This window comes from Pelophylax lessonae, assembly GCF_965119305.1.
Source record: "Pelophylax lessonae genome assembly, chromosome: 8".
Lineage (NCBI taxonomy): Eukaryota > Metazoa > Chordata > Amphibia > Anura > Ranidae > Pelophylax > Pelophylax lessonae.
In genome coordinates, this window is record NC_138775.1 from 266,178,450 (window position 1) to 266,203,040 (window position 24,591).

The 24,591-nt window shown below is 42.6% G+C and overlaps 1 protein-coding gene across 1 annotated transcript in view; it reads right to left on the reverse strand.

Annotated features, from left to right (window-relative positions):
* Positions 1 to 24,591, reverse strand: part of LOC309561428 (serine/threonine-protein kinase TNNI3K) — a 466,208-nt gene that overhangs the window by 436,548 nt on the left and 5,069 nt on the right. The window contains exon 2 of the mRNA XM_082265332.1: positions 21,098 to 21,206. Coding sequence (XP_082121458.1) covers positions 21,098 to 21,206 — 109 coding nt within the window. The remainder of the gene's footprint in view (positions 1 to 21,097; positions 21,207 to 24,591) is intronic.

Genomic DNA, 24,591 nt, shown 5'->3' on the forward strand with positions numbered 1-24,591 from the left:
GCTACTGACTTACACAATGCTCTATTACTGTTGCAAGTGTTATGACCGTTGATATCTTTGTACCATCTCTATTATTTTATTTCATTTATTTACATTGGTGTTTGTACTCCTGCTATGAGTACGAAGGTGGTAGCTTGTACGCTACTTGTTTTGTCTTGTATTGTTTTGAAAAAATTCAATAAAAATAAGTTGAAAAAAAAAAAAAAAAAAAAGACCCCACATCACTTGTTTACTTTTAAAAGCAAAAGAAAAGAAACTTTTTTGTTGACATGTTGACTTAAAACAAAATCATTTGTTTATGTCTGAGAACCGAAAGTGACGTCAGAAGTCGCTCCTGTCTTCTCCAAGAGAATAGAGCCGAGTGGTGGCCATCTTGCTCTCGCTCGACTTCTTGCCCAGCAAACAGCCGCATTGGATCGCTTCTGGGCTTTACCGACGGCTCCGGTAAGCCCGGTAACACGGTAACAACTAGGAAATGGTGGGCGGGGGTTTACCTCTCCCGCCACCTTTAAAAGTGATCCCGTGCTGAATGTGCCCACAGAACCACTTTTATCTGACGCGGAATTTACCATAGTAAAAAGTGATACTGGGGTTATGGCAGCTAGCTACTGTCGAAACACCGAAATTAAACTTCAAACTAATGACGTATTTTTACTATGGGCCGGTTGGCAATTGCATACCTCCCAACTTTTTAAGATGGGAATGAGGGACGCCTATTAGCAAAAGTATGTAGGCATAGGACACACCCCCTGTCACGCCCCCTTAATGGAGAATTATACAAAAATTAATTAGTTAGGCCTTCATGTGCTTTTTCTTTTGCCTTTATATTGGCTTTCGAAATATAAAAATGCAGCAATTTAGAAACTGGATGAAAGTATTAGCAATAGGAAACACTTTTTGAAAGATACATAGTGCATTTTATATACAACTATATAGATCAGACCAAAATGAAGGACAAATGAGGAGGAAAGAGGGACAGGGGGACTTTGTTCCAAATCAGGGAAAGTCCCTCAAAATCAGGGACAGTTGGGAGCTATGCCAATGGGTAAATGAAAGTTGTTGTGCCTGGAGCTCAGCTTTTATCATAATGATCAGACCCAGGTTAAATCTTTTTTTTTTTTTTTTCTAAATCTTTTTATATTGCACTTTTATCGAGCTGAAATGGGCATCTCACAATTATGCAACTTCATATGATCAGTAAACCAGTGTTAATTTTGTCGATTAAATTAACACAATTTTAGTCGACTAAAATACGACTAAAATTAAAACAATTCAGATGACTAAAATATGACTAAAACTAAAATGGCATTTTAGTCAAAAGACTATAACTAAAACGAAATCGAAATTTGCTGCCAAAATTATCACTGGTGCATGCTCATAGCCTAATACCATAAATAATAACATATTAGATTTTTCACTCCAGGACCAGCAGTAGTATATAATGAGTTTGGAAATTGTAGAGAAATGCTTAAATAATGCATTACAAATTACAATTGAACTACACCCATTCCATTATAGATGACTAAAATTAGTTTTAGTCGACTAAAATGTACTGGAGTTTTAGGAGTCGACTAAATACGACTAAAACTAAAACACTTGCAGAAGACTAAAATGAGACTAAAACTAAAATGCCATTTTAGTCCTAAGACTAAAGCCCCGTACACACGTACCGATCGTCGTCATACAAACGTTCGTCTTTTCTCCCCGGGATGTCGATGTCTGTTGAAAAGTGCAAAGACAGCACAAGAATTTTGTCCGCCGACTTCAGCTGACTGCAGAAGTGATGGCATGTAATGGTTAACTTTCCCTGTGTTTTTTCTTTTCTGAGCATGCCCAGTCTTGCAAATCTGCGGTCTGTCGGCTGATTTCTGTACTGACTGGCGAACAATCGTCCGTTCTGGTGTCCGCATACAAAAATTTTTATGTTTGCAAGAAAGACTCTTGTCCGCAGAATGTGCGCAGACAGCTGTCGGAGGCACCATACTAACAAGCGTACAATCGGCAGATCTTTCGTCCTCCGACGTTTGTATGACGACGATCGGTACGTGTGTACGGGGCTTAAGACTAAAACTAAATTGAAATTTGCTGCCAAAATTAACACTGCAGTAAACTGCTCCATGTCTTAACTTTCCATGAAAAAATAAAGACAGTATCCCAGCTAGCAGTGAGCATTATACAATAGGACAACATAGGCAGATCTAATCGGTGACAGAAATAACAGCCCGAATATGAAGACCTTTATACTGGTAAGATTTATTTTGTGTTTGTGCTGCTTTTATCTTCTCCTCCCATATAGATTATAGAAGTTGGAGACTGAAAGGAATTACCTACACCAGGAAAAACCTCAGGAGACCTGACATTATCAGAGCACAGCACAAGTGACTACTGTATCCAGCAACCTTTTCAGTATTCACCTCTACCTTCCAATTCATCTTAAGAAGAAGCCGGTATATTGTCTCTGCTGCATACTTACTATGTACTTGCTTCTCCTTAGTGTTATACATGGGAGGTGCAGTCTAAATTATACAGCTCAGTTCAGTTCCTATTTGTGTTCATGCAAAGCAGATTAAAAAACAAAAACAAAGCGATTAATTAAGTTATGTAATAATTAAACAGATTTTTCAACTACAGATAATGCAAGTACCCGAATCTGACTTTGTATCAGCTTCCTAAAATAAAAGATAGGGGAGCACTAGGGACTACTTAGGCAACCCCTAATGCAAGTGTTCTGACGATGATCATGCTTACAGAGTGAGCAAGTATAAGTATAAGAGAAGTATAAGGACATCAGCCTGCTGCTTCCTCCTCACTGTCCAATCACAAGCTGGTGGCCAGCAGAGAATATTTGGGTCACCAGGATGACTATGTTGTCTAATAGGTATATTTAAAGTGGAGTTCCACCCAAAAGGGGAACTTCCATTTATATGCTTCCTCCCTCCCTCTGGTGCCACATTTGGCACCTTTCAGGGGGAGGGGAGGGGTACCTGTTTTTGACAGGTACCGTTCCCCACTTCCGGGAGATAGCGCCAGCCCCCCTCCTTCTTCCTCTGCCACCGGGCCAATTAGAAAGTGCAGCGCGCTTCGCGCATGCGCAGTAGGGAACCACCTGTGAAACCAAAAGGCTTCACTGCCGTGTTCCCTTACCCTGAATGGTGGCGGCAGAGCTCGAGAGCGAATACAAAAATCGGCTTTGGGTGCTGACATCACGGGAACCCTGAACAGGTAAGTTCAATTTTTTTTTTAATTCAGCAGCTACACTATTTGTAGCTGCTGACTTTTAATTTTTATTCCTGGGGGGGCAGAACGCCGCTTTAAATCTCAGGAATTAATAAACCGAAATACAAATCCTTTGACAAATAAACCAGCTCTACCGTACGTATTTCTTCTATGTATTTACCTGTTCAGATTTAACCCCATAAGATCTGAAAGAGGAAATGTAGTTGTACCTTTTTGTAAAAGTAGAACTCATTTTTTTTTTTTTTCTTAACCACCTCCAGAAGATTTAGCCCCCCTTCATGACCAGGCCATTTTTTGCATCATGGCACTGCGTTACTTTAACTGACAATTGCGCGGTCGTACGACACTGTATCCAAATAAAATTTGGCATTTTTTTCTTACAAATAGAGCTTTCTTTTGCTGATATTTGATCACCTCTGCATTTTTTATTTTTTACAAACAAAAAAAGACAGACAATTAAAAAAAATATATATATTACTTTCTGCAAACGGATCTAATAAAAAAAAAAGTAAAACATTAAATGTATTTATAAATTTAGGCCAATATGTATTGCTACATATTTTTGGTAAAAAAAATCCCAATAAGGGTATATTGATTGGTTTGCGCAAAAGTTATAGCATCTACAAACTATGGTATATATACTGGAATTTTCAGCGACTTATAGCGGGACTGCGATATCGCGGCGGTCAGTCTGACACTAACTGACACTTTTCTGGAACCAGTGACACTAACACAGTAATCAGTGCTAAAAATATGCATTGTCACTGTACTAATGACACTGGCTGGGAAAGGGTTAAACATCTAGGGTGATCAAAGAGTTAAATGTGTGCCTAGCCAGTGTTTTTGTGTACTATGTTGGGTTCTTTTACTAAGGGAAGAGATGGATTTTATTCCCTGCTTTGCAGGGACACAAAATCCATCCCTTCCCCCCGGACAGAACTCTTCCTTGTTTACATAGGCAGAGCCTCGTTCTGCGTCTCTGCCGGATGATTGGTGGGTGCTGCAGGCAGAGGTTCAGTATCATATATACACTGCCTGGCCAAAAAAAAAAGTTGCCACCTGGAATAACCTAGGCAAATAAGTAAACTAAGCATGCAGTAACTATCCTATTGGATAGTTACTGGATGTGCCCAAAAAATGAGGTCAGCTTACTACCTGAATATACTGAATGTCCAGGTTATTCCATCAATGGATTTTTTCTTCCCTGATGGCACGGGTATATTCCAAGATGACAATGCCAGGATTAATCGGGCTCAAATTGTGAAAGAATGGTTCAGGGAGCATGAGACATCATTTTCACACATGGTTTGGCCACCACAGAGTCCAGAACTTAACCCCATTGAGAATCTCTGGGATGTGCTGGAGAAGGATTTGCGCAGTGGTCCGACTCTCCCATCATCACTACAAGATCTTGGTGAAAAATGAATGTAACACTGGACAGAAATAAATCTTGTGACATTGCAGAAGCTTATCCAAACAATGCCCCAGCAAATGCGTGCCGTAATCAAAGCCAACTAAATATTAGAGTGTGTGACCTTTTTTTTTTGGTGGCGACTTTTCTTTTGGCCAGGCAGTGTATAAAGACGTGATCCTGTACAGGAGAGCCACCCATATTGGGAATCTCATCTCAGATGTCATCTTCAGTCTAGCGCCACCCATCCTCCTCTGGCAAAATGACACGTGTTGTTCAGCCTAGTCTGCTATTCATCCCTCCCCTAGGAGAAGCATCATCACTGGGGCTGGGCTCACAGTACACAAGGACTGAGTGGCACTATTACACAAGTTGCTCTCAGTTGTTGCCTTGCCTGTTCCAAGCAGGTTCAAATTCACTGAATGCTGACTAACTACCTCTGCTTGAAGTCTGTTCCAAGCATCAACTACTCATTCAGTAAATTACTTTCTAAACTTTGCTCCTGCTTGTTTGAAGACATGCCTCATGTGTTTCTAAACTCAGCTTTATATTGAATATACTGCCCACCTGAACCTAAATCATATCCCTAATATATTGGTGGTACCAACCACGTGCAGTAACCATCTTTAATTAATTGTGGAGGACGTTTACCATAGGCTTAATGGTAGATGCTGCTGGTTAACCACAGAGACTCCAAGGCACACAGTCTATATTTTCCTAGTCTGCATTGATATTTAAAAAAAAAATCCTTTTACAATCATTCGAGAAAATGGAGAAGAAGTAACATTTCTGCTAAGCTTTTATTTCTATGACCCTCTTTGTGGAGATTTTCTCTCTCTTCCTGTCCCTGTGATGCCCATACCAAAGATGTAAGGAACTGTCATCATCAGGACAGGAAGACACAGCCAGCAATTAAAATTGTTAGAAGTTCTAATCCTTCCCCCACGGTACTTAAAATGTGTTATTTTATTTGATCTGGGTCCCCACTGAAGAGATCTCCCATCACTCTAGGAGTCAATACCAGGGGATCCATAGTTGCATTAAACCAGTCACCAGTTGCTTTTCTTTATGCCATCAACCTCTTTAATCCGAAAGGAGAAGTAGGGCTGAAGCCCTTTTGGCCCTACTTCTCCTGTGGGTCACAGGAGTGCACTCCTGTGACCCGTTTTTATTCAATATTTGGCTAAAGTTAACTGTCGGCTGATGTTATTTAGCCAGTCTAGGATCTTGGGCGAACCCAACTTTAATGTCAGGATCCACCCAGTAGTGGTAAAAGGTCTCAGGAGTGCCGACAGCCTCTGTCTCAGGGGGCAGCAGCACTGTCCCTGAAAGACGGGCGACCTGTCCCTACTCTTGCCACACACAAAATGCGTGCCAAACCCTGGAGCCAGCATCTTAAATAGACTCTGCCTGACCCAAAATGGCCACCAAAATCATAAGGTTCCTCTTGACTTTATCCTCCACCTGTATTGCCACTACAGATGAGCGCCACCTCCAGACTGCACCTGCCTACACCAGCACTGACAGTTGACTTTCAGGTTCAGCCAAACATGGGTTTGGACTAAACTGGAAGTTGAACTCAAGCCCATTCCTAGAAGAGTGTAATAGAAGAGTTTACTTTTCCCCAAAACTGCCCTGAATATCCTCCTGTGCTGGTCATATACTGTAACCATATGTCTAGGCACTTGGACACGTCAGCTCAGCCAATATCAGTTAGTCTGAACTTTCGGTCACATGGCAACTTACAGGAGCCTTGAACAACGTTTTCTACAGAAAAGGTAAGTATTTCAAATCTACAATAGTGCTTTATTCATCCATTCAAGATTTTATTTTATCATCTCAGCATAAGTCTGCTTTAAAAGAATGTTCTTTTGCATACAACCCTTGCACAGGCCAGACCAGTGGAGAAAAAAAAAAAATCCTAATGGGCAATCCCTTTAAACCGAACAGTCAATAACAAGTTCAATCTATTAAAATTCCAATCTCCTTTCTTTCCAGAGTTTGAATGTTTCTCAATAAATGGATTAAGCATAATTTAATTTTACGACAGTAAAACAAGTTGCAGCATCCATGAAGCATACCGGTGAAGACTCCCATTGAATCTTTAATAAATTCCGCACACTATTTATTGGCTTGCCAAGAAGAATTGTTTAAATAATGATAAGCCACAATCTGCATCAGCACTAATGGAAATAATATCTCACTGACATAATTACAGCCTAATTAACCGTGACATTCCACAAATCAGTTTTTGCATATTGCCCTGTTCTTGTAAATTTTGTACAGGGAACAGAAATACGAGTAACAAATAATCAATTTCCAGCATTATAAAGTCTTGCTTCTATTTGAAGTTTATTTTTCATTTTTTTCCTATCTAAAAGGCTGTAAAAATGATCTGCAAGACTTAATAGGGGCTTCTGTCATACAGGGCGTAGGATTAGAGTGTAGTAGAGCAGAAATAAACAATTTGGAAATCAATGTAACTTCTTAAAGTGAACCTGCATTGGTTGGTGAAGTACAGCCTTCCCTTCAGTCCTGCACAGTTGTACAGGCTCCTCTCCTGTACTGAAATTGCTTACCCTGACTTCATAGCACACTGTAAGCTTCTCACGGTGTGCATTAGAAGCTGCATGACGTCAGACAGAGCCCTCCTCATTCCCTGGCTGGAGGAAGTCCAGCATCATGTAGCTGTCCTCGACCATTAGTCCCTTTTTGTTTGGATTTCAGTTATTTCAATCTTGTTGGCTCTGCATCTCAGGTGGGAATTACCTAGGATGGATTGCATGCTAATGCAGCATGTTCAGGAGTGCCCACTGCTCCAGACTGACACCTACGCATCAAAGCCTTTGCTTTTCCCAAGAGCCACCCAGATAGCAAGCATAACTTGCTACAAATTTGTGGCAGTGTTGAATTTTAAGTCTTGTTAACTTGCTGCACATTTTCACTATCAAGTTGTCTACTTGCAGAGCACTTGAAGTTCTAGTTGACACTTTTCCAATTTGTAGCAAATTTGCGTGGCAAGTCTCTAGCAAGAGCAAAGTTGCAGTGGTGAGTCTACAGCAAGAGCTCTGCAAGTCTATAGCATGAACATTCTGCCACAGTGACCCCCTGTGGTGGGATGACTATTGTACAACATAACTGAACCTGAACTTACAGAATGTTTGCAAAGATCTGCAGTCATGCAATGCAGACTTGCTACAATTGTGCAACACACTTGTGAAGCCTGGCAAATCTAGCAATAGCTAAGGGCTCGTTCACACGGTCCGCCTCCGTAGGCGGATCCGTGCTGCTCAGCGGGGATCGATCCGCGATCCCCGCTGAGCCGGCGGATCACAGCTCCGTCTCCGCTTGCAGTGCAGAGAGGGAGGTGTCACAGCCTCCGCTGCTCTCTATGGGGAATCAGATTCGAGCGGACCGCCTGTCCGCTCTCATCCGATCCCATCCGATCCGATCCCCAGGACGGATGGAAAATAGGGTTTCCACTTGTCCGGATTTCACGGACAGGATCGGATGCGGATGGCAGCGGGTGTCAGCGGACATGTCACCGCTGACATCCGTTGCTCCATAGGGCTGAATGGGGCATCCGATCAGATCCTCCTAAAAAACTGACAGGAGGATCTGATCGGACCGCCCGTGTGAAAGAGCCCTTAGGAAGTCATTTTCAAACCTACAGCACAATTGCTTGCTCTCTGGGCAGAGACCCAGTGATGATGTCACTTGGTCTAAAATAAAGTATAAAAATGAAAACAGGTTTTATTAAAAAAATGAACAAACATGATGTTAGGTAGGGGGGGGGGGGGAGGGAACTAAGAATAATCAGAATAAATTCAGGCTCTCAAATGGAACAAGTGACAGTAGCAGTGGCATCATCACTTTGCTGCAAATAGCTTGTGCAGAAAGGGAGGGACCAAGCAGGTCGAACCACAACAAGCCAATCACAGAAAACTACAGGAGGGGGTGGAGACAAGACCAGACACCCTGCACAAGCAGAGAGAGAAGCAGTGAGTGGTATTTGTTACAGGAAGTTCCTGCACAGAGGGAAAGTCTCACACTGGATACTGCACAGATCTGGAAGAAATACACAAAGCTCACCAAGATTCAAGAATACACATGACTCTTGTATTTAGACAATGTTTGCTTATCCTTAGTTGAGATTTAGACCCCATTCAGACTAGCGCGACTTGTCAGGCCACTTGTCAGCCTGACAAGTCGCGCTTGGTCGCTCGCCATTGATAAGCACAGGACCCGTTCTAATAGGAGTGACACAAGTCGCTCCGACTTAGAAAAAGGGTCCTGTACTACTTTGGGGCAACCTGGGAGCGACTTGCATAGACTTCCATTATGTGAAGTCCCTGCAAGTCGCGCCGAAGTCGCGGTGCACTTCACAGGTCGCCCCTCGAAGTCGGATCGCGCCAGTCTGAATGGGCTGTAAATCTACACTTAATCCACTATTACACTGCAATAGAGATCACCTGGAAGTTCGGCCCCCCTCCTACTTCTCCCCCCCCCCCAGGCCATTTACAAAGCGCAGCGGACTTCACACATGCGCAGTAGGGAACCAGCTGTGAAGCCGCAAGGCTTCACTGACAGTTTCCCTTACAGGTAATGGCGGCAGCAGCACCCGAAAGCAGCTAGAAACATCAGCTGGGGTGCCTACATCGCTGGATTGCAGGGCAGGTAAGTGTCCTAATATTAAAAGTCAGCAGCTACAGTATTTGTAGCTTCTGACTTTTATTTTTTTGTTGGGGGGCTGAACCTCCTCTTTAAGCTTTTCAAACTGTATGAACATCAGTATTTTTTACAACAAAGCAGACAAGGAAAACCTGAAAAACACATGAAACAAGCCAAAAGCTACAACTGCTGGCCTGATTATGATATATATATACAGTGGGTACGGAAAGTATTCAGACCCCCTTACATTTTTCACTCTTTGTTATATTGCAGCCATTTGCTAAAATCATTTAAGTTCATTCTTCTTCCTCATGAATGTACACATAGCACCCCATACTGACAGAAAAACACAGAATTGTTGACATTGTTGCAGATTTATTAAAAAAGAAAAACTGAAACATCACATGGTCCTAAGTATTCAGACCCTTTGCTGTGACACTCATATATTTAACTCAGGTGCTTTCCATTTGTTCTGATCATCCTTGAGATGGTTCTACACCTTCATTTGAGTCCATCTGTGTTTGATTATACTGATTGGACTTGATTAGGAAAGCCACACACCTGTCTATATAAGACCTTCCAGATCACAATGCATGTCAGAGCAAATGAGAATCATGAGGTCAAAGGAACTGCCTGAAGAGCTCAGAGACAGAATTGTGGCAAGGCACAGATCTGGCCAAGGTTACAGAAAGATTTCTGCTGCACTTAAGGTTCCTAAGAGCACAGTGGCCTCCATAATCCTCAAATGGAAGACGTTTGGGATGACCAGAACCCTTCCTAGAGCTGGCCGTCCGGCCAAACTGAGCTATCGGGGGAGAAGAGCCTTGGTGAGAGAGGTAAAAAAGAACCCAAAGATCACTGTGGCTGAGCTCCAGAGATGCAGTCAGGAGATGGGAGAAAGTTGTAGAAAGTCAACCATCACTGCAGCCCTCCACCAGTCGGGGCTTTATGGCAGAGTGGCCCGACGGAAGCCTCTCCTCAGTGTAAGACACATGAAAGCCCGCATGGAGTTTGCTAAAAAACACCTGAAGGACTCCAAGATGGTGAGAAATAAGATTCTCTGGTCTGATGAGACCAAAATAGAACTTTTTGGCCTTGAATTCTAAGCGGTATGTGTGGAGAAAACCAGGCACTGCTCATCACCTGTCCAATACAGTCCCAACAGTGAAGCATGGTGGTGGCAGCATCATGCTGTGAGGGTGTTTTTCAGCTGCAGGGACAGGACGACTGGTTGCAATCGAGGGAAAGATGAATGCGGCCAAGTACAGGGATATCCTGGACAAAAACCTTCTCCAGAGTGCTCTGGACCTCAGACTGGGCCGAAGGTTTACCTTCCAACAAGACAATGACCCTAAGCACACAGCTAAAAAACGAAGGAGTGGCTTCACAACAACTCCGTGACTGTTCTTGAATGGCCCAGCCAGAGCCCTGACTTAAACCCAATTGAGCATCTCTGGAGAGACCTAAAATGGCTGTCCACCAACGTTTACCATCCAACCTGACAGAACTGGAGAGGATCTGCAAGGAGGAATGGCAGAGGATCCCCAAATCCAGGTGTGAAAGACTTGTTGCATCTTTCCCAAAAAGACTCCTGGCTGTATTAGATCAAAAGGGGGCTTCTACTAAATACTGAGCAAAGGGTCTGAATACTTAGGACCATGTGATATTTCAGTTTTTCTTTTTTAATAAATCTGCAACAATGTCAACAATTCTGTGTTTTTCTGTCAGTATGGGGTGCTATGTGTACATTCATGAGGAAGAAGAATGAACTTAAATGATTTTAGCAAATGGCTGCAATATAACAAAGAGTGAAAAATTTAAGGGGGTCTGAATGCTTTCCGTACCCACTGTATATATATATATATATATATATATATATATATATATTCAACGTATATTCATGTCATAAAAATCCCAAAAGGCAGGAGTGGAATCTACACATCTACATTTTTATAATTATAGGGGAAATTAAAAACCAAAGTCCTTCACTTGTAAAGTGTGTTCTGCCTTTCAGAAGCCTTAGCATGGCAGCAGAATCTGCCGTCTAGTTCTGGTCCTCTGGAATGCGCTGTGTCAAGGATGGTACATATACTGCGTATTAACCTCTCTATTACTCCACAACCTTGGCAAGAGAAGAGGAATTGTTTCCTAAATCCCCCAGCCAATTAATCTGCTTCTGCGTGCCTGTGATATACTGCACAACATTACAATCTACATGCACCTGTCTCCGGGGACTGGAAGCCTACAGCCTGAGCAGATGCAGCTAAAAGGGGAAAGCTAGGATACCAGAACAGTGAAATCTAGAACAGAACTGTGGCTTATAGAAGCACAGTGAACCTAATAAAGAAATTATCTTATTTCATACTGTAGTTACATAGCACTTTTATATATAAATTCCCTCTAATTCCAAAAGTAGATACGAATATTAAGTCAAGCCTGTTATACTTACCATCTCTGTGTAATGGTTTTGCACAGAGCAGCCCTGAACCTCCCCTTTTAAGGTCCCCTGCCAGCACTACTGGCCCCCTCCTGCCTTCCATTACCCCCTTCCCCCCCACCCCCCCCAGGAAGTGGTTTGCTAGGGGGGTATTCGTGCAGGCTCCCTCCTGAGCCATACTGTGTGCTTCTATTGTCACACACAGTGTGGCTCGGCCCTGCCCCCCACTCCCCCCTCACTGGATTTGATGGACAGCACTCCAGTCCAGTGAGGAGAGAGGGATAAAAAACCAGTGCCGCTGCTCTCTGGCACATCGATGGATGGAGATCAGGCTCAGGTAAGTGTTTAGAGGGGATTGGGGAGTGGAAAGCTGAGCCTAAAAGGTGTTTTACCCTGGGAATGCATTAAGGTAAAAAACCTTTAGTCTTTACAACCACTTTAAAGGGGTAGTAAAGCCTACTTTGTGATTTTAACCTACCGGGAAGCCTATAATAAGGCTTACCTGTAAGTACAATGAATATTTCCTAAACGTGCATCATGTAGGATATATTCACTATGAATGCAGGTGGTGACGTCACCCGTGCATGCGCTCTGAAGGTCCAACATACTGTGCCGAACCTTCAGAACTTTGTGCCAGAACCGAGGGCTCCTGTGCGCATGCACATAGTTAGTCAGGTTGAAAAAAGACAAAAGTCCATTTGGTTCAACCAAGAAAAAAAAAACAGTATTGAAAACCCAACCATACAATCCCATATACACAATCCTATACCTGCAGTTGATCCAGAGGAAGGGGGAAAAAACCCCCAGCAAAGCATGATCCAATTTGCTACAGCAGGGGAAAAAAATTCCTTCCTGATCTCCTGAGGGGCAATCGGATATTCCCTGGATCAACTTTACCTAAAAAAAATGTTAGTACCCATTTATATTATGTACACCTAGGAAAGCATCCAGGCCTTTTTTAAATCAATCTAGTGAGCTGGCCAGAACCACCGCTGGAGGGAGTCTATTCCACATTTTCACAGCTCTTACGGTGAAGAAACCTTTCCGTATTTGGAGACTAAATCAGTTTTCCTCTAGATGTAAAGAGTGCCCTCTTGTCCTCTGTGTTGACATTAAAGTGAATAACTCAACACCAAGTTCACTATATGGACCCCTTTTGTATTTGTACATGTTGATCATATCCCCCTTAATCTCCTCTTCCCCATAGAGAATAAATTCAGTTCCTCTAATATTTCCTCATAGCTGAGCTCCTCCATGCCTCTTATCAGTTTGGTTGCCCTTCTCTGCACTTTCTCCAGTTCCCAGATAACCTTTTTAAGAACTGGTGCCCAAAACTGAACTGCATATTCCAGATGAGGTCTTACTAATGATCTGTACAGGGGCAAAATTTTATCTCTCTCTCTCTGGAGTCCATTCCTCTGTTAATACAAGAAAGGACTTTACTTGCTTTGGAAACAGCAGCTTGGCATTGCATGCTATTAAGCTTATGATCTACCAGTACACCCAGATCCTTCTCCGCTATGGATTTCCCCAGTTCTACTCCACCTAGTATGTATGATGCATGCATATTCTTAGCCGCCAAGTGCATAACTTTACATTTATCACAGGGCTCCTGTGCTCATGCACGGTAGTGACGTCATTGCGGTTCTGGCCACTCACAGTGCTGGAGCCCGCGAACCCGAAAGAAAGACAGGAGGAAGATGTCAGGCCTCTAAGTGGTGAAAGCGCGCCGCTGGAGGGCTTTAATGCATAATAGCACATTGTGCAATTGCCTAACAGGTGTTTGTTTTTTGGTTAACTCTGCCACGGTTTATTACCGTTTTCAGGTCCTGTTCACACAGATGCAGCTTGAGTCACACAGAATATCATGACAACGGAAATGACATTGTTTTCAATGGTGCCTGTTCACATCAATGCAGCATGATTTTGGAAAAGGTTCCTGCACTACTTTGACACCCATAAACTATGGAAATAACATCGAAGTTGCACTACACAATCGCACTGAAAATCAGTGGGGGGAGGCATGGATGGAGCAAAATGTTACCATAGATGTAAACCTGGCTGTGGGTTTGAGGATCTTCATCAAGCATTTGACCCTTTTCCATAGGATAATAATTCCTAAATTGCTGGAAATGACCACTGCAGGTAATCACCCTACATTATATTGGACCTTGCAGATCTTTGTGTTCCTCTGCAGACCTGGCTTGAAGTAGAATACATTTATATTATTATAAAAATGGAAGAATTACATTAGTGTCAGCTACCAAACATGGAGAAACATTAAGAGGTAAAAATCTTTTTCTACACAGCCATGGCAGTGCTATGTATTACTGTATTGCCATACCACAGAGTCCATATTGCAATACCACAGATAGTAATGCCAGGAAAGAATGTGAAGCCTGCTGGAGTGTAACACATGGTGACTCTTCCCAAAGGCCTGAGCAACCAACAGAGGTAGACGGAGTATACACAACTCTCCGTGAAAGGATTTAAGACTTTGTTGAGCAGCTAGAGCTAAAGTAGGAAATTACAAGTCTACAACTGGCATCCCTGTGCTTACTAAGTCCAAGGTTCTTGGTCATAATGGCATGTCTCATAGCAACGCTTAAGAACAAGCTTGTTAAACTAGTGTTTTTTGGGCCTCACGCAACACTCTCTTTTCTTATTGTGGCCTTCAGCCACCTTAAGATGTTAACAGACATAGTGTTAGTTCAGAGCTGGACCAAATCCTTGGTCCTCTGTGTTACCTGGGGGTGACCTAATGGGCCCCAAGATTATTTTAGTGGATGTATAGAGCATAAAAGCACCACATAAAACACCTATGGAACCATTTAGCTTAAAAAATATATAAGGAACAGTAGGCTTTAAGTTCCCAAGTTTATTCATGTATTTCCACTCTTTAGTCAAATTTGAAAAAACCCAACTACTGTATATGTTATTTAATTGTTCCTATCCACATAGCAGAAATAGATATATATTTTTCCTATCTTTTAGATGTTCTGAGGAGAAGGAGAAATAGCTGACTTCTAGCATTTCTCAGCTAGCTCAGTGTGATCTGTCCCAATAGCTGGGCTGAGAATAGGCTAGTTCTCCTTAACGTACAATACGCATCTCCTAAACCAGGGGTGTCCAATGGGGAGGCCCAAGACGGCCATAAATGCGGCCCAACACAAATTCGTAAACTTAATTAAAAATGTTAATTTTTGGGAGGAATGTTTTGTAAAAATGCGTTCATACTTAGTGAACACATGCTGCTGAAGAAAAATTTGACAGTGTGCTTTTACTGGACTTTTATAAGTTTGATCTTCCCAAAGAGAAATCTTCCACTCTTTACAATCACACCATTTTTCGGCAACACCTATATTTGTGAGCAACTATTTTCAAGGATGAAGCACACAAAGGGCAAAACTAAAGCCAAACAATCTGAGGAGCACATTGAGAATTAATAAAGAATTGCTGCTCCATCCATTCAATTAGATATTGATGCGTCAGTTTATCAAAAACATCACACTCGTTTTATGTTGCCCTCTTTTCATTTTATTATAAAAAATATTCCAAAAAAGTTTTATTATTCAGATAGGTACATTATCTATATCAGTGATCACTAATTTATGACTCTTTCTGCCCATCAGCTATCCTTATTGTTAGTGTATTTTATGTGTGGCCCAAGAAAATTCCTTTTCTTCCCATGTGGACCAGGAAATTCAAAAAGATGGACACCCCTGTCCTAAACTTTTTGTTAAGACAGTGTTCAAATTAATATAACTGATGAGATATCTGCTTTCAGACAGGGTTAACTATGGTAAACAAAGCTTCCCAGCATTAAAGCCCATTCAGACTGGTGCCATCCGACTTCGAGGGGCGACCTGTGAAGTCGCGGTGCACAGCGTGTACCGCAACTTCAGCGCGACTTGCAGGGACTTCACATAATGGAAGTCAATGCAAGTCGCTCCCAGGTCGCCCCAAAGTAGTACAGGACCCTTTTTTTAAGTTGGAGCGACTTGTGTCGCTCCAATTAGAACGGGTCCTGTGCTAATCAATGGCGAGCGACCGAGCGCGACTTGTCAGGCTGACAAGTCACCTGACAAGTCGCGCTAGTCTGAATGGACTCTTACTCATGACAAGGAAAACTACGTCGAATTTTTCATTTGTGGAAGTTTTACAAAAGAGCTTCATAAATGTTAAGCTGAAATTTTATTTATTTATTTTTTAAGTTATGCTATGTGAATGGGTACATGTAACAAATATAGAGTAGGTATTATCTCAATTAGTCTGCAAAAGGATAAATACCCTTAACTGTAGAAAAGATGACAGCGCCACAGAACTAGTTAAAGTCCAGTCAATTTTTATTATACATAAAGATAAGCCGTGAAAATAAGCCATTGTGTTTCGAGGACTCAAAGCTATCTCTTCATCAGGGCTCAACATGTTGGAAATAATAGAGGATAAAACTAAACCGAAAACACTGCCAATTAAAGAGGCTGTAAAGCCTGATATAAAAAAAAAAAAAAAACTTTGTAAGACAAACGCATAATAAGCTAGTATGCATCGCATACTAGCCCACTATGAAATACTTACCTTAGAAAGAAGCCCTCCAGCGACGCCCGCACACCACTGAGACAGCTGACATCTTCCTAGGTGTTTGTTCTGGGTTTGCAGGCTATGGCACTGTGAGTGGCCGGAGTTGCGATGACGTCACTCCCGACACATGCACACAGGAGCCGCTGTTTTACGGCATGGTCTCTGAAGGTCCGAAACGGTAAGCCAGCCCTTCAGAGAGCATGCGCCGATGACATCATCAGCTGCATGCACTCTGAATATCTCCTAAACTGTGTAAGTTTAGGAGAAATTTTACAGTACCTACAGGTAAGCCTTATTATAGGCTAAAAACTAAGACTTTGCTTCCGCTTTAAAGCCTAAAATTTGTGGTTGTAACTAGTCACTGGTGACCTGCTACAGCTGCAAAATATTATGCTTTTATTCCCCGAAATTCATTGGCTTATTTTCCTGTAAAATAAAAATTGACTTGGACTTTAACTAATGCTATGGCCTTCTCATCTTTTCTACATTTACAACACTTAGGAACCTAAACTGAATAAACTTTGAAATATAAACTATATAGGGCTCCAGTTGATAAAGGATACACTTCCTTACATAATAAATTGTTTATAAGATGTTTTATGAACCCTTTCTCAGTGATAAATAATGTAAGTTACAGTTGCTACTATAATGGTAAAAACAAAAACGGAATACTTCAGAACCCTTTCTCTGTGATAAAATGCTGTAATATTAACCGCTTGCCGACCGCCGCAAGTAAATTTACTGCGGCGGTCAGCCCCGGCCAGGCAGAGTGACGTTAATTAACGTCACTAGCCTGGGAGGGTCTGGGGAGCGAACGCGCGCCCGCGGAGGCGCGCTCCCGCTCCCGCGCGGTCACGGACCCCCCGCGCGTGTGACTGGCGGACCCGATGTCCGCCGGTCACTCGGCGATCGTCGGGGGAGAGGGAGAAAGTCAGGCGGCTTGTGTAAACAAGCCACCTGTCATTCTCCTCGGTGTAAAAACACTGATCAGACGGATCTACTATGTAGATCCGTTGATCAGTGTCCTTACAGCTCAAGCCACAGCCAATCACAGTAGAAAGCACGCCCCTAGGGACACACACAGCCCCTCCCTCCCAAATAAAGTTAACCCCTTCACTACCAGTGTATTTTTACAGTAACAGTGCATATGTATAGCACTGATTACTGTAGAAATGTCACTGGTAACCCCAAAAGTGTCAAAAATGTCAGTCAAGGGTCCGATCTGTCCGCCACAATGTCGCAGTACCGCAAAACAAATCGCAGATCGCCGCCATTACGCGTTAAAAAAAAAACAACAAAAATGACAAAAATCTTTCCCTTTGTTAGTAAACGCGATAACTTTTGCGCAAACCAATAAAAATACGCTTTTTGTGATTTGTTTTACCAAACATAGGTAGGATAAAACAAATTGGCCGAAAATGTTTAAAAATTTTGATTTTTACATTTTTTTGGGGGGAATTTCATATAAAAAAATGTGAAAAATATTGTTATTTTTGCAAAATTTACGCTCTTTTTTTGTTTATAGCGCAAAAAGTAAAAAGCGCACAGGTGATCAAATACCACCAAAAGAAAGCTCTGTTTGTGGGAAAAAAAGGATGTCAAATTCGTTTAGGTACAGCGTCGCACGACCGCGCAATTGTCCGTTAAAGTCACGCAGTGCCGTATCACAAAATACCCCCTGGTCGTTTAGCAGCCAAATCCTCCGAGGCTTAAGTGGTTAAAGTCTTGGAGTTTTTTTGTAATAAAATAATAAACATGTTATACTTACTTGCTCTGTGCAATTGTTTTGCACAGAGCAGCCCCAATCCTCTTCCACTCAGGTCACCCATATGCAATTCTATCTCCTCCTCTTCTTTGGTCCCCCGCTGATGCTCCTGGCTCCTCCTCTTCCCAGGTCCCCCCCTGGTGCTCCTTGCTTTATATGGGGCACTCATGTGGGCTTGCTCTCAAGCCACCTTGTCTGTGTCTATGGAAACAGACACTGCAGCTCAGCCCCGTTCCTCACCATAGAATTTGATTGACAACAGTGGGAGCCAATGGCTCCTGCTGCTATTGATCTATCCAGTTAGGAGGGAGAGAGCCTACAGAGCTGCTACTCTCAAGCATAGAGCTGGAACAAAATATGGCTCAGGTAACTCATGTAAGCATAAGGGGGGAGGGGGGGTACCCTGTAGCACAGAAGGTGTTTACCCTAATACACAGAATGCATTAAAGTAAAAAACCTTAAGGCTCCTTTCACACACTATGTCCATCAAACGGACTCCGCTTTTCTCAGCGGGGGATCGAGCCGCCGATCCTCCGCTGAGCAGAAGGATGACAGCTGTGTCTCCGCGCTGTGTGCGGAGACACAGCTGTCAATTCCCCATGCATCTCTATGGGGAAAATCGGATGAGAACGGACCGACGGTCCGTTCTCATCCGATCCCATCCGATCCGATGGACAAGTGGAAAATAGGTTTCCATCTGTCCAGATTTGACGGATCGGATCGGGTCGGATGTCAGCGGACATGTCTCCGCTGACATCCGATCCCCCATAGAGATGCATGGGGGGACCGTTCAGATCCGCCAAAAAAACGAACAGGCGGATCTGAACGGTCCGCCTGTGTGAAAGGGGCCTTAGGCTTTAGAATGACTTTAGGAAGCCGTCATCCTTAAAGTAGTAATAAATCGCAGCAAAAAAAAAAACCTTGGGCAAGTCATAATGTGCTTGTATGCATTGCATGTTTGTTTGTACCTGGAAACTATGCCCTCCAGCGGTGTGCAGTCACCACTGAAGGAGCTTCCATCTTCACCCAGACTTCCTTCCGGGTTCGCAAGCTTTGGCGATATGGATGGCCGAGGCATGGGAGTCGGTGTTTACTGCACGGCTCTGAAGGAACAGCACGGATATGACATTCCGTCAGAGCGCATGTGCCGGTGATGTCACCAACTGCATCTAAAATAAATATCTCCTAAATGGTGCACATTTAGGAGATACTTAGTGTACTTATAGGTAAGCCTTATTATAGGCTTACCTATAGCTAGAAATCCTACTTTAATAGACATAATGCGGCCCTTTGCAAATGTATTCCACCTAATTTTACCCTCTTTTCCATTGAGTTTGATATGCGTGCTCAGGAGTGTCTTGGAAATGAAGCACTCCTGATGAACAACGGGATGGCTTAAAGCTGCAATCAGGGATGTTAAAGTGGAGCTCCACTCACAAGGGGAAGTTCTGCTTTAAGCACTCCTCGCAAAACCCTTGCCACATTTTTTTTGTGGGGGGGGGGGCGGTACCTTGGTTTGACAGGTACCCACTCCCATTTCCAGGCGATCCAAGAGGAAGTTCTACTCTCCCCTTGCCTCCCTGCAGTCTTCTGAGACACGTCACAGGTCCCAGAAGACTGCTAGACCATTCAGCAAGCGCAGCGTGGCTCGCTCATGCGCAGTGCACACCCAGCTGTGAAGCCGCAAGCTGTCACAGCCAGGTGCCTCAAGTTAAAATGCTGGAGCCGGGGAGAGAAAAGGGAGAGAAGAAATGGTTCAGACGACCCCCTGGATCCTGGGACAGGTGAGTGTGTGTTTATTAAAAGTTAGCAGCTACACTTTTTGTAGCTCCTGACTGTTAATAAACACAAAAATGACTGGAGCTCCTCTTTAAGCTAAACAACTAAACTATTTCAGAGACACACGCAAAGGATGGTTTTCTATCTTATTGATGGTGTCTGCTTTAGGGCAGAAAACATACATTAAGAAGTTTAAACACAATTGACGGGTTCAGGACACGCACTTCACTATCACAAAAGTTCCAACATTTAAAGTTACATAGTAGTTGAGGTTGAATAAAGACAATAGTCCATCCAGTTCAACCTGTGTAGGTGTGTGTGGACGTATTCATTTCCCATACCACTGAATGTTTTGATCCTTGAGATGTACGTCCAAGAGTCTTTTAAAAGTAGTCATACTCCCTGCAGTTACTACCATTTGTGGCAAAGAATTCCACAGTCTTGTAGCCCTTACAGTAAAGAACCCCCTGCATAGCCTGAGGTTAAATCTCTTCTCCTCTAAGCGCATTGTATGGCCTCCTGTCCTCATGCATTCCTTGCGACTGAATAGTTTTTTTTCTATGCTTAGCCCCCCCGTTGGATATGATTGACAGCAGCGGGAGCCAATGCCAATGGCATCTCAGCCAATGAGGAGCGTGAGACCCAGGAGAGCCTCAGGTCTTGTGCACATCGCTGGATCGGGATAGGGCTTAGGTAGGTATTAAGGGGGCTGAGGGGGGAGCTGCATAATGAAGGTTTTTTTACATTCATGCAAAAAATGCATGAAAAAAACATTATCCCCTACAGCTACTTTAAGTTTTTAAAGTCTTGATCCTCCTGGGAAGTGAAAATTTTGGCAAATTTATTTAAACTGAAAATTGAAGGAACTAATCCTAAGAAAATCTTACATTGAAGAGTTTAAATTATACATAAGTAATATATAAATGGAAAGCAGTAGTATTACGTTTCTGTATGACAAAATTATAATTATTATACAGGATTTATATAGCACTAACAAATTGCACAGCACTTTACAAAATAAAGGGGGACAGTACAATTACAATACATTTTTAATACATAGGGAATAGGAGGGGCCTGCCCATGGAGCTCACAATGTAAATATCTATAATAAATATACTATAAATATTACCTGTTAAAATATATACTATGAATATAAGAAGCAATATATAATATTGAATGTGATCAAATATATGGCAAAAATATAGTTTGAACTTACGTGAACACCATTTTAAGTTCGGCGTGCTCGATTTCTTTAAGTTGAAGGTCGTCTTCCAGCCTCTCCACAATAACGGTGTAGGACTCGCTTACTTTTTTCTTCCACTCATCTATAACAAAAAAAGAAGATTAATGATGCAATAAGAGAAAATGATAGCCATAATAATTTACTGTTGCTTTGCTGTATTTTTTAGTACATGGAGTGGAGACTTCCCCTGTGTAAGTGGAAATAGCACATGCCATGGTGGAGCCTAAAGGAATTGTAGCCAGAGTTTTCTTTTTTTTTTTTTTTACTTTGATATTTTGTGATGCTTGTAATTTGGCCTGAACATTGCACAGTAAACGGGATGGAAGTGAATGTGAAAAGGAGTCAAAGTAATAATCCAAACCAGAGGCGTAACTAGAACCTTCAGGGCCCTGATGCAAGAAACCATGAAGGGCCCCTCAGACCCCTGGCCAGGGCCCTTACCTTCAAGCCCAGGGCTCTTCCCACTAATCCTGGGGCTCTTTGCACTCGTTGCATGGCCTTTTATTACGGTCCCGCAGCAGGATTCTTTCACAAGTTCTGCAGTGGGCCCCCTTCCTGCAATCTTGTGGGCCCCCTTCCTGCAATCTTGGGGCCTCCCCACAGTGGTGCAATGCCAGGGTCCGGTCGCAAGTGTGACCCTTGCGATCCTGGAAGTTCACCCACTGGTTTGCTACCGGGCCCCCTGGAGCATGGGGCCCGGTAGCGATTGCAACCCCTGCAACCCCTGTAGTTACGCCCCTGATCCAAACAGATTCACTGGAATAAATCTCAAGGGTAGAATGAAGCAGACCAAGGAGCACAAATAGTATTGGGAAGCACATAGTAGACATTACTGTGTCCTCAGCTCTAGCTGGACTCGGCTCTGACCCCAGAATGCTTGACCAGTGTCCCAATGGAAACATTACATACTTAGAAAACACTTCCAGCTTTTCATGCATTTTATTTTGTACGAGCCATTTAGGCTGGGGAACAATGATGTATGCAAAGGGAAAAATGTGACACTGGTAATAGCGGTGGAAACGTAAAAGGGAACCATTAACGGAGGACATTTTTATTTGATTATTTTTCTGTTTATATTTATAAACTATCCATCTAGGAAAGGCACCGCATTACAAAATTTCTTGCTCAACATGCTGATTTTATTCAACTTTGTGATTATTGTCATTTTTGGAATACATTCAGCATATTGAGCAAGAAACTTTGCAATGTGGTGACTTTTCTGTGCAGGGATGATTGTTGGATTAAAATAGTTAATGACCAGTAGTATCTGCATGAGCAATCAAGATATGAGCTTATCAATAGGGATGATCAAACTTTTGAAAAGTTCGGTTCGACCAGAGCACCCGAACTACCCAAAAGTTCGGCCCGGATTTCAGAACCCCCATTGAAATCAATGGGACCCGAACTTCGGTAATCAAAAAACACCATTTTGAAGCCGTAAAACCCAATAAATGCCCCTAAAAAGTGCATAGGGTTCTGGGTCATGCCCCAGGGACTATTAATCACACAAAAAAAAGTTCTTAAAAATTGTCATTTTTGATAGAGAGCCAATTATTGAAAAAATTATTGAAAAAAAAAATGAGATTTCTTTGGATTTAGTGTCTGGGGGGTCTAAAAAGTGTACCTGTGAAGTTTCAGCTCTGTAGCATGTCGAGAACCAGAAAAAAAAAAAGATAGTTTCTGTTAGAATTGCAATAGAACAGGATAGTGGCTCCGCTATTTTCACACCTTGCCGGTTTTGTAGCTGGCGTTTTTTTGGGCATTTTTTGGGGGTCTTTGGAGGCAGGCATAACATCAGAACTTCTGTGTAGGGGTATACACACACACACACATGTATGTATATATACACATACACATATATAGGTGTGAAAGTAGCAGAACACTATGCTTGCGCTAATGAAATAATTAACACCCATATGGCTTCTCTGCTATAACACCTATATATGTGTGTGTGTATATATACCCCTATACAGACTTTCAGATGTTTGCCTGCCTCCAAAGACCCCCAAAAAATGCCCAAAAAAAACGCCTGCAACAACACACCTGGGCGTTTTTGTAGCAGGCGTTTTTTTGGGCATTGTTTGCATCGCATACTAGCACATTATGTGAAACCTGAAAACAAAGCCTTCCAGCGATGCAATGTCATCGCTGGAGGAGGCGTCCATCTATACCCGGTCTTCCTTCCAGGTTCGCATGCGCACAGGAGCCGCCAGTTAGGGCACACTGCTCTGAAGAAACAGCATGGGCGGCCTTTTCTTCAGAGTGCATGCACCAATGACATAACTAGCTGCTAGGACAGTAAATATCTCCTGAACGGTACATGTTTATGAGATAGTTACACTACCCATAGGTAAGCCTTAGTATAGGCTTACCGATAGGTAAAACTTAAAACTTAAAGATGGAAGTTGACTTCCTCTTTAAGTCAGCCATAGATGGTTTGCCTGAATTGGCTGAGATTCAAACCATGTATGGGCAGGCTGAATGTACCCAAGTTGATCGATCAATAGATCAACATGGGTACAACCAGCCTGCCGGATTTTACATATGATTATAGCTAGTGGTTGCTATAGCAGTGTTCTCCTGGCGGGGACAACTTTCCCTCCCCCCTGCCAGGAGAACATAATGGCTTGGCAGGAGGGATTCCCTTGTCAACACCCGTGGTTGCAGGAAATACATTTGCTTCATCTATGGCCAGCCTTATTTTTAATCTATTCAAGGTTCTCATTTTTAACTAAAGCCCTGATAAAGGGGGAGTTCCTTTATCAGGGCACGTTGGCTGTCTTTTAGCAAAATACCAATAAAATAATTTTTGGACTCTTATCTTTTGGTTTGGCGCTCCTTGCATGTATGCCCGATCAGTGGCCACCAGTGCATCATATCAGTGCCCATCAATGCAGCCCCATCAGTGCAGCTTATCAGTACTACCTCATCAGTGACCATCAGTGAAGCCTATTAGTGCCCATCAGTGCAACATATCAGTGCCCATCAGGGCAGCATATCAATACCCACCATTGGCACCTCATTAGTGGCCATCAGAGCAGCATATTAGTGCCCATCAGTTCAGCCTATTAGCGCTAATCAGTGCAGCATATCAGTGCTGCCCCATTAGTGTAGCTTATCAGTGCCACCTCATCAGTGGCCATTAGTGCAGCCTTATCAGTTCCCATTAGTACAGCCTTTTATCACTGCATTAGTAACATTACTCCTTTCTTTTAGGATATTTGAACTTGTACCGCCACTGATTGTAATCATAGGATTATAGGATTTTTTTCACTTATTTGTATAATGACTAGGAAGTCCTTAGTCATTTTACAAATAATCAGTGGAGTGGCAGCAAAGACAAGTCCAAATATCTTATAAGATTGGAGTAATCTTAACCCAGTGACATATTGCGATAGCACATATGAGGTGAGCAGGTCCAAAATATTATTGCCATCATATACAATTAAAAGTCCTAATTGTATATG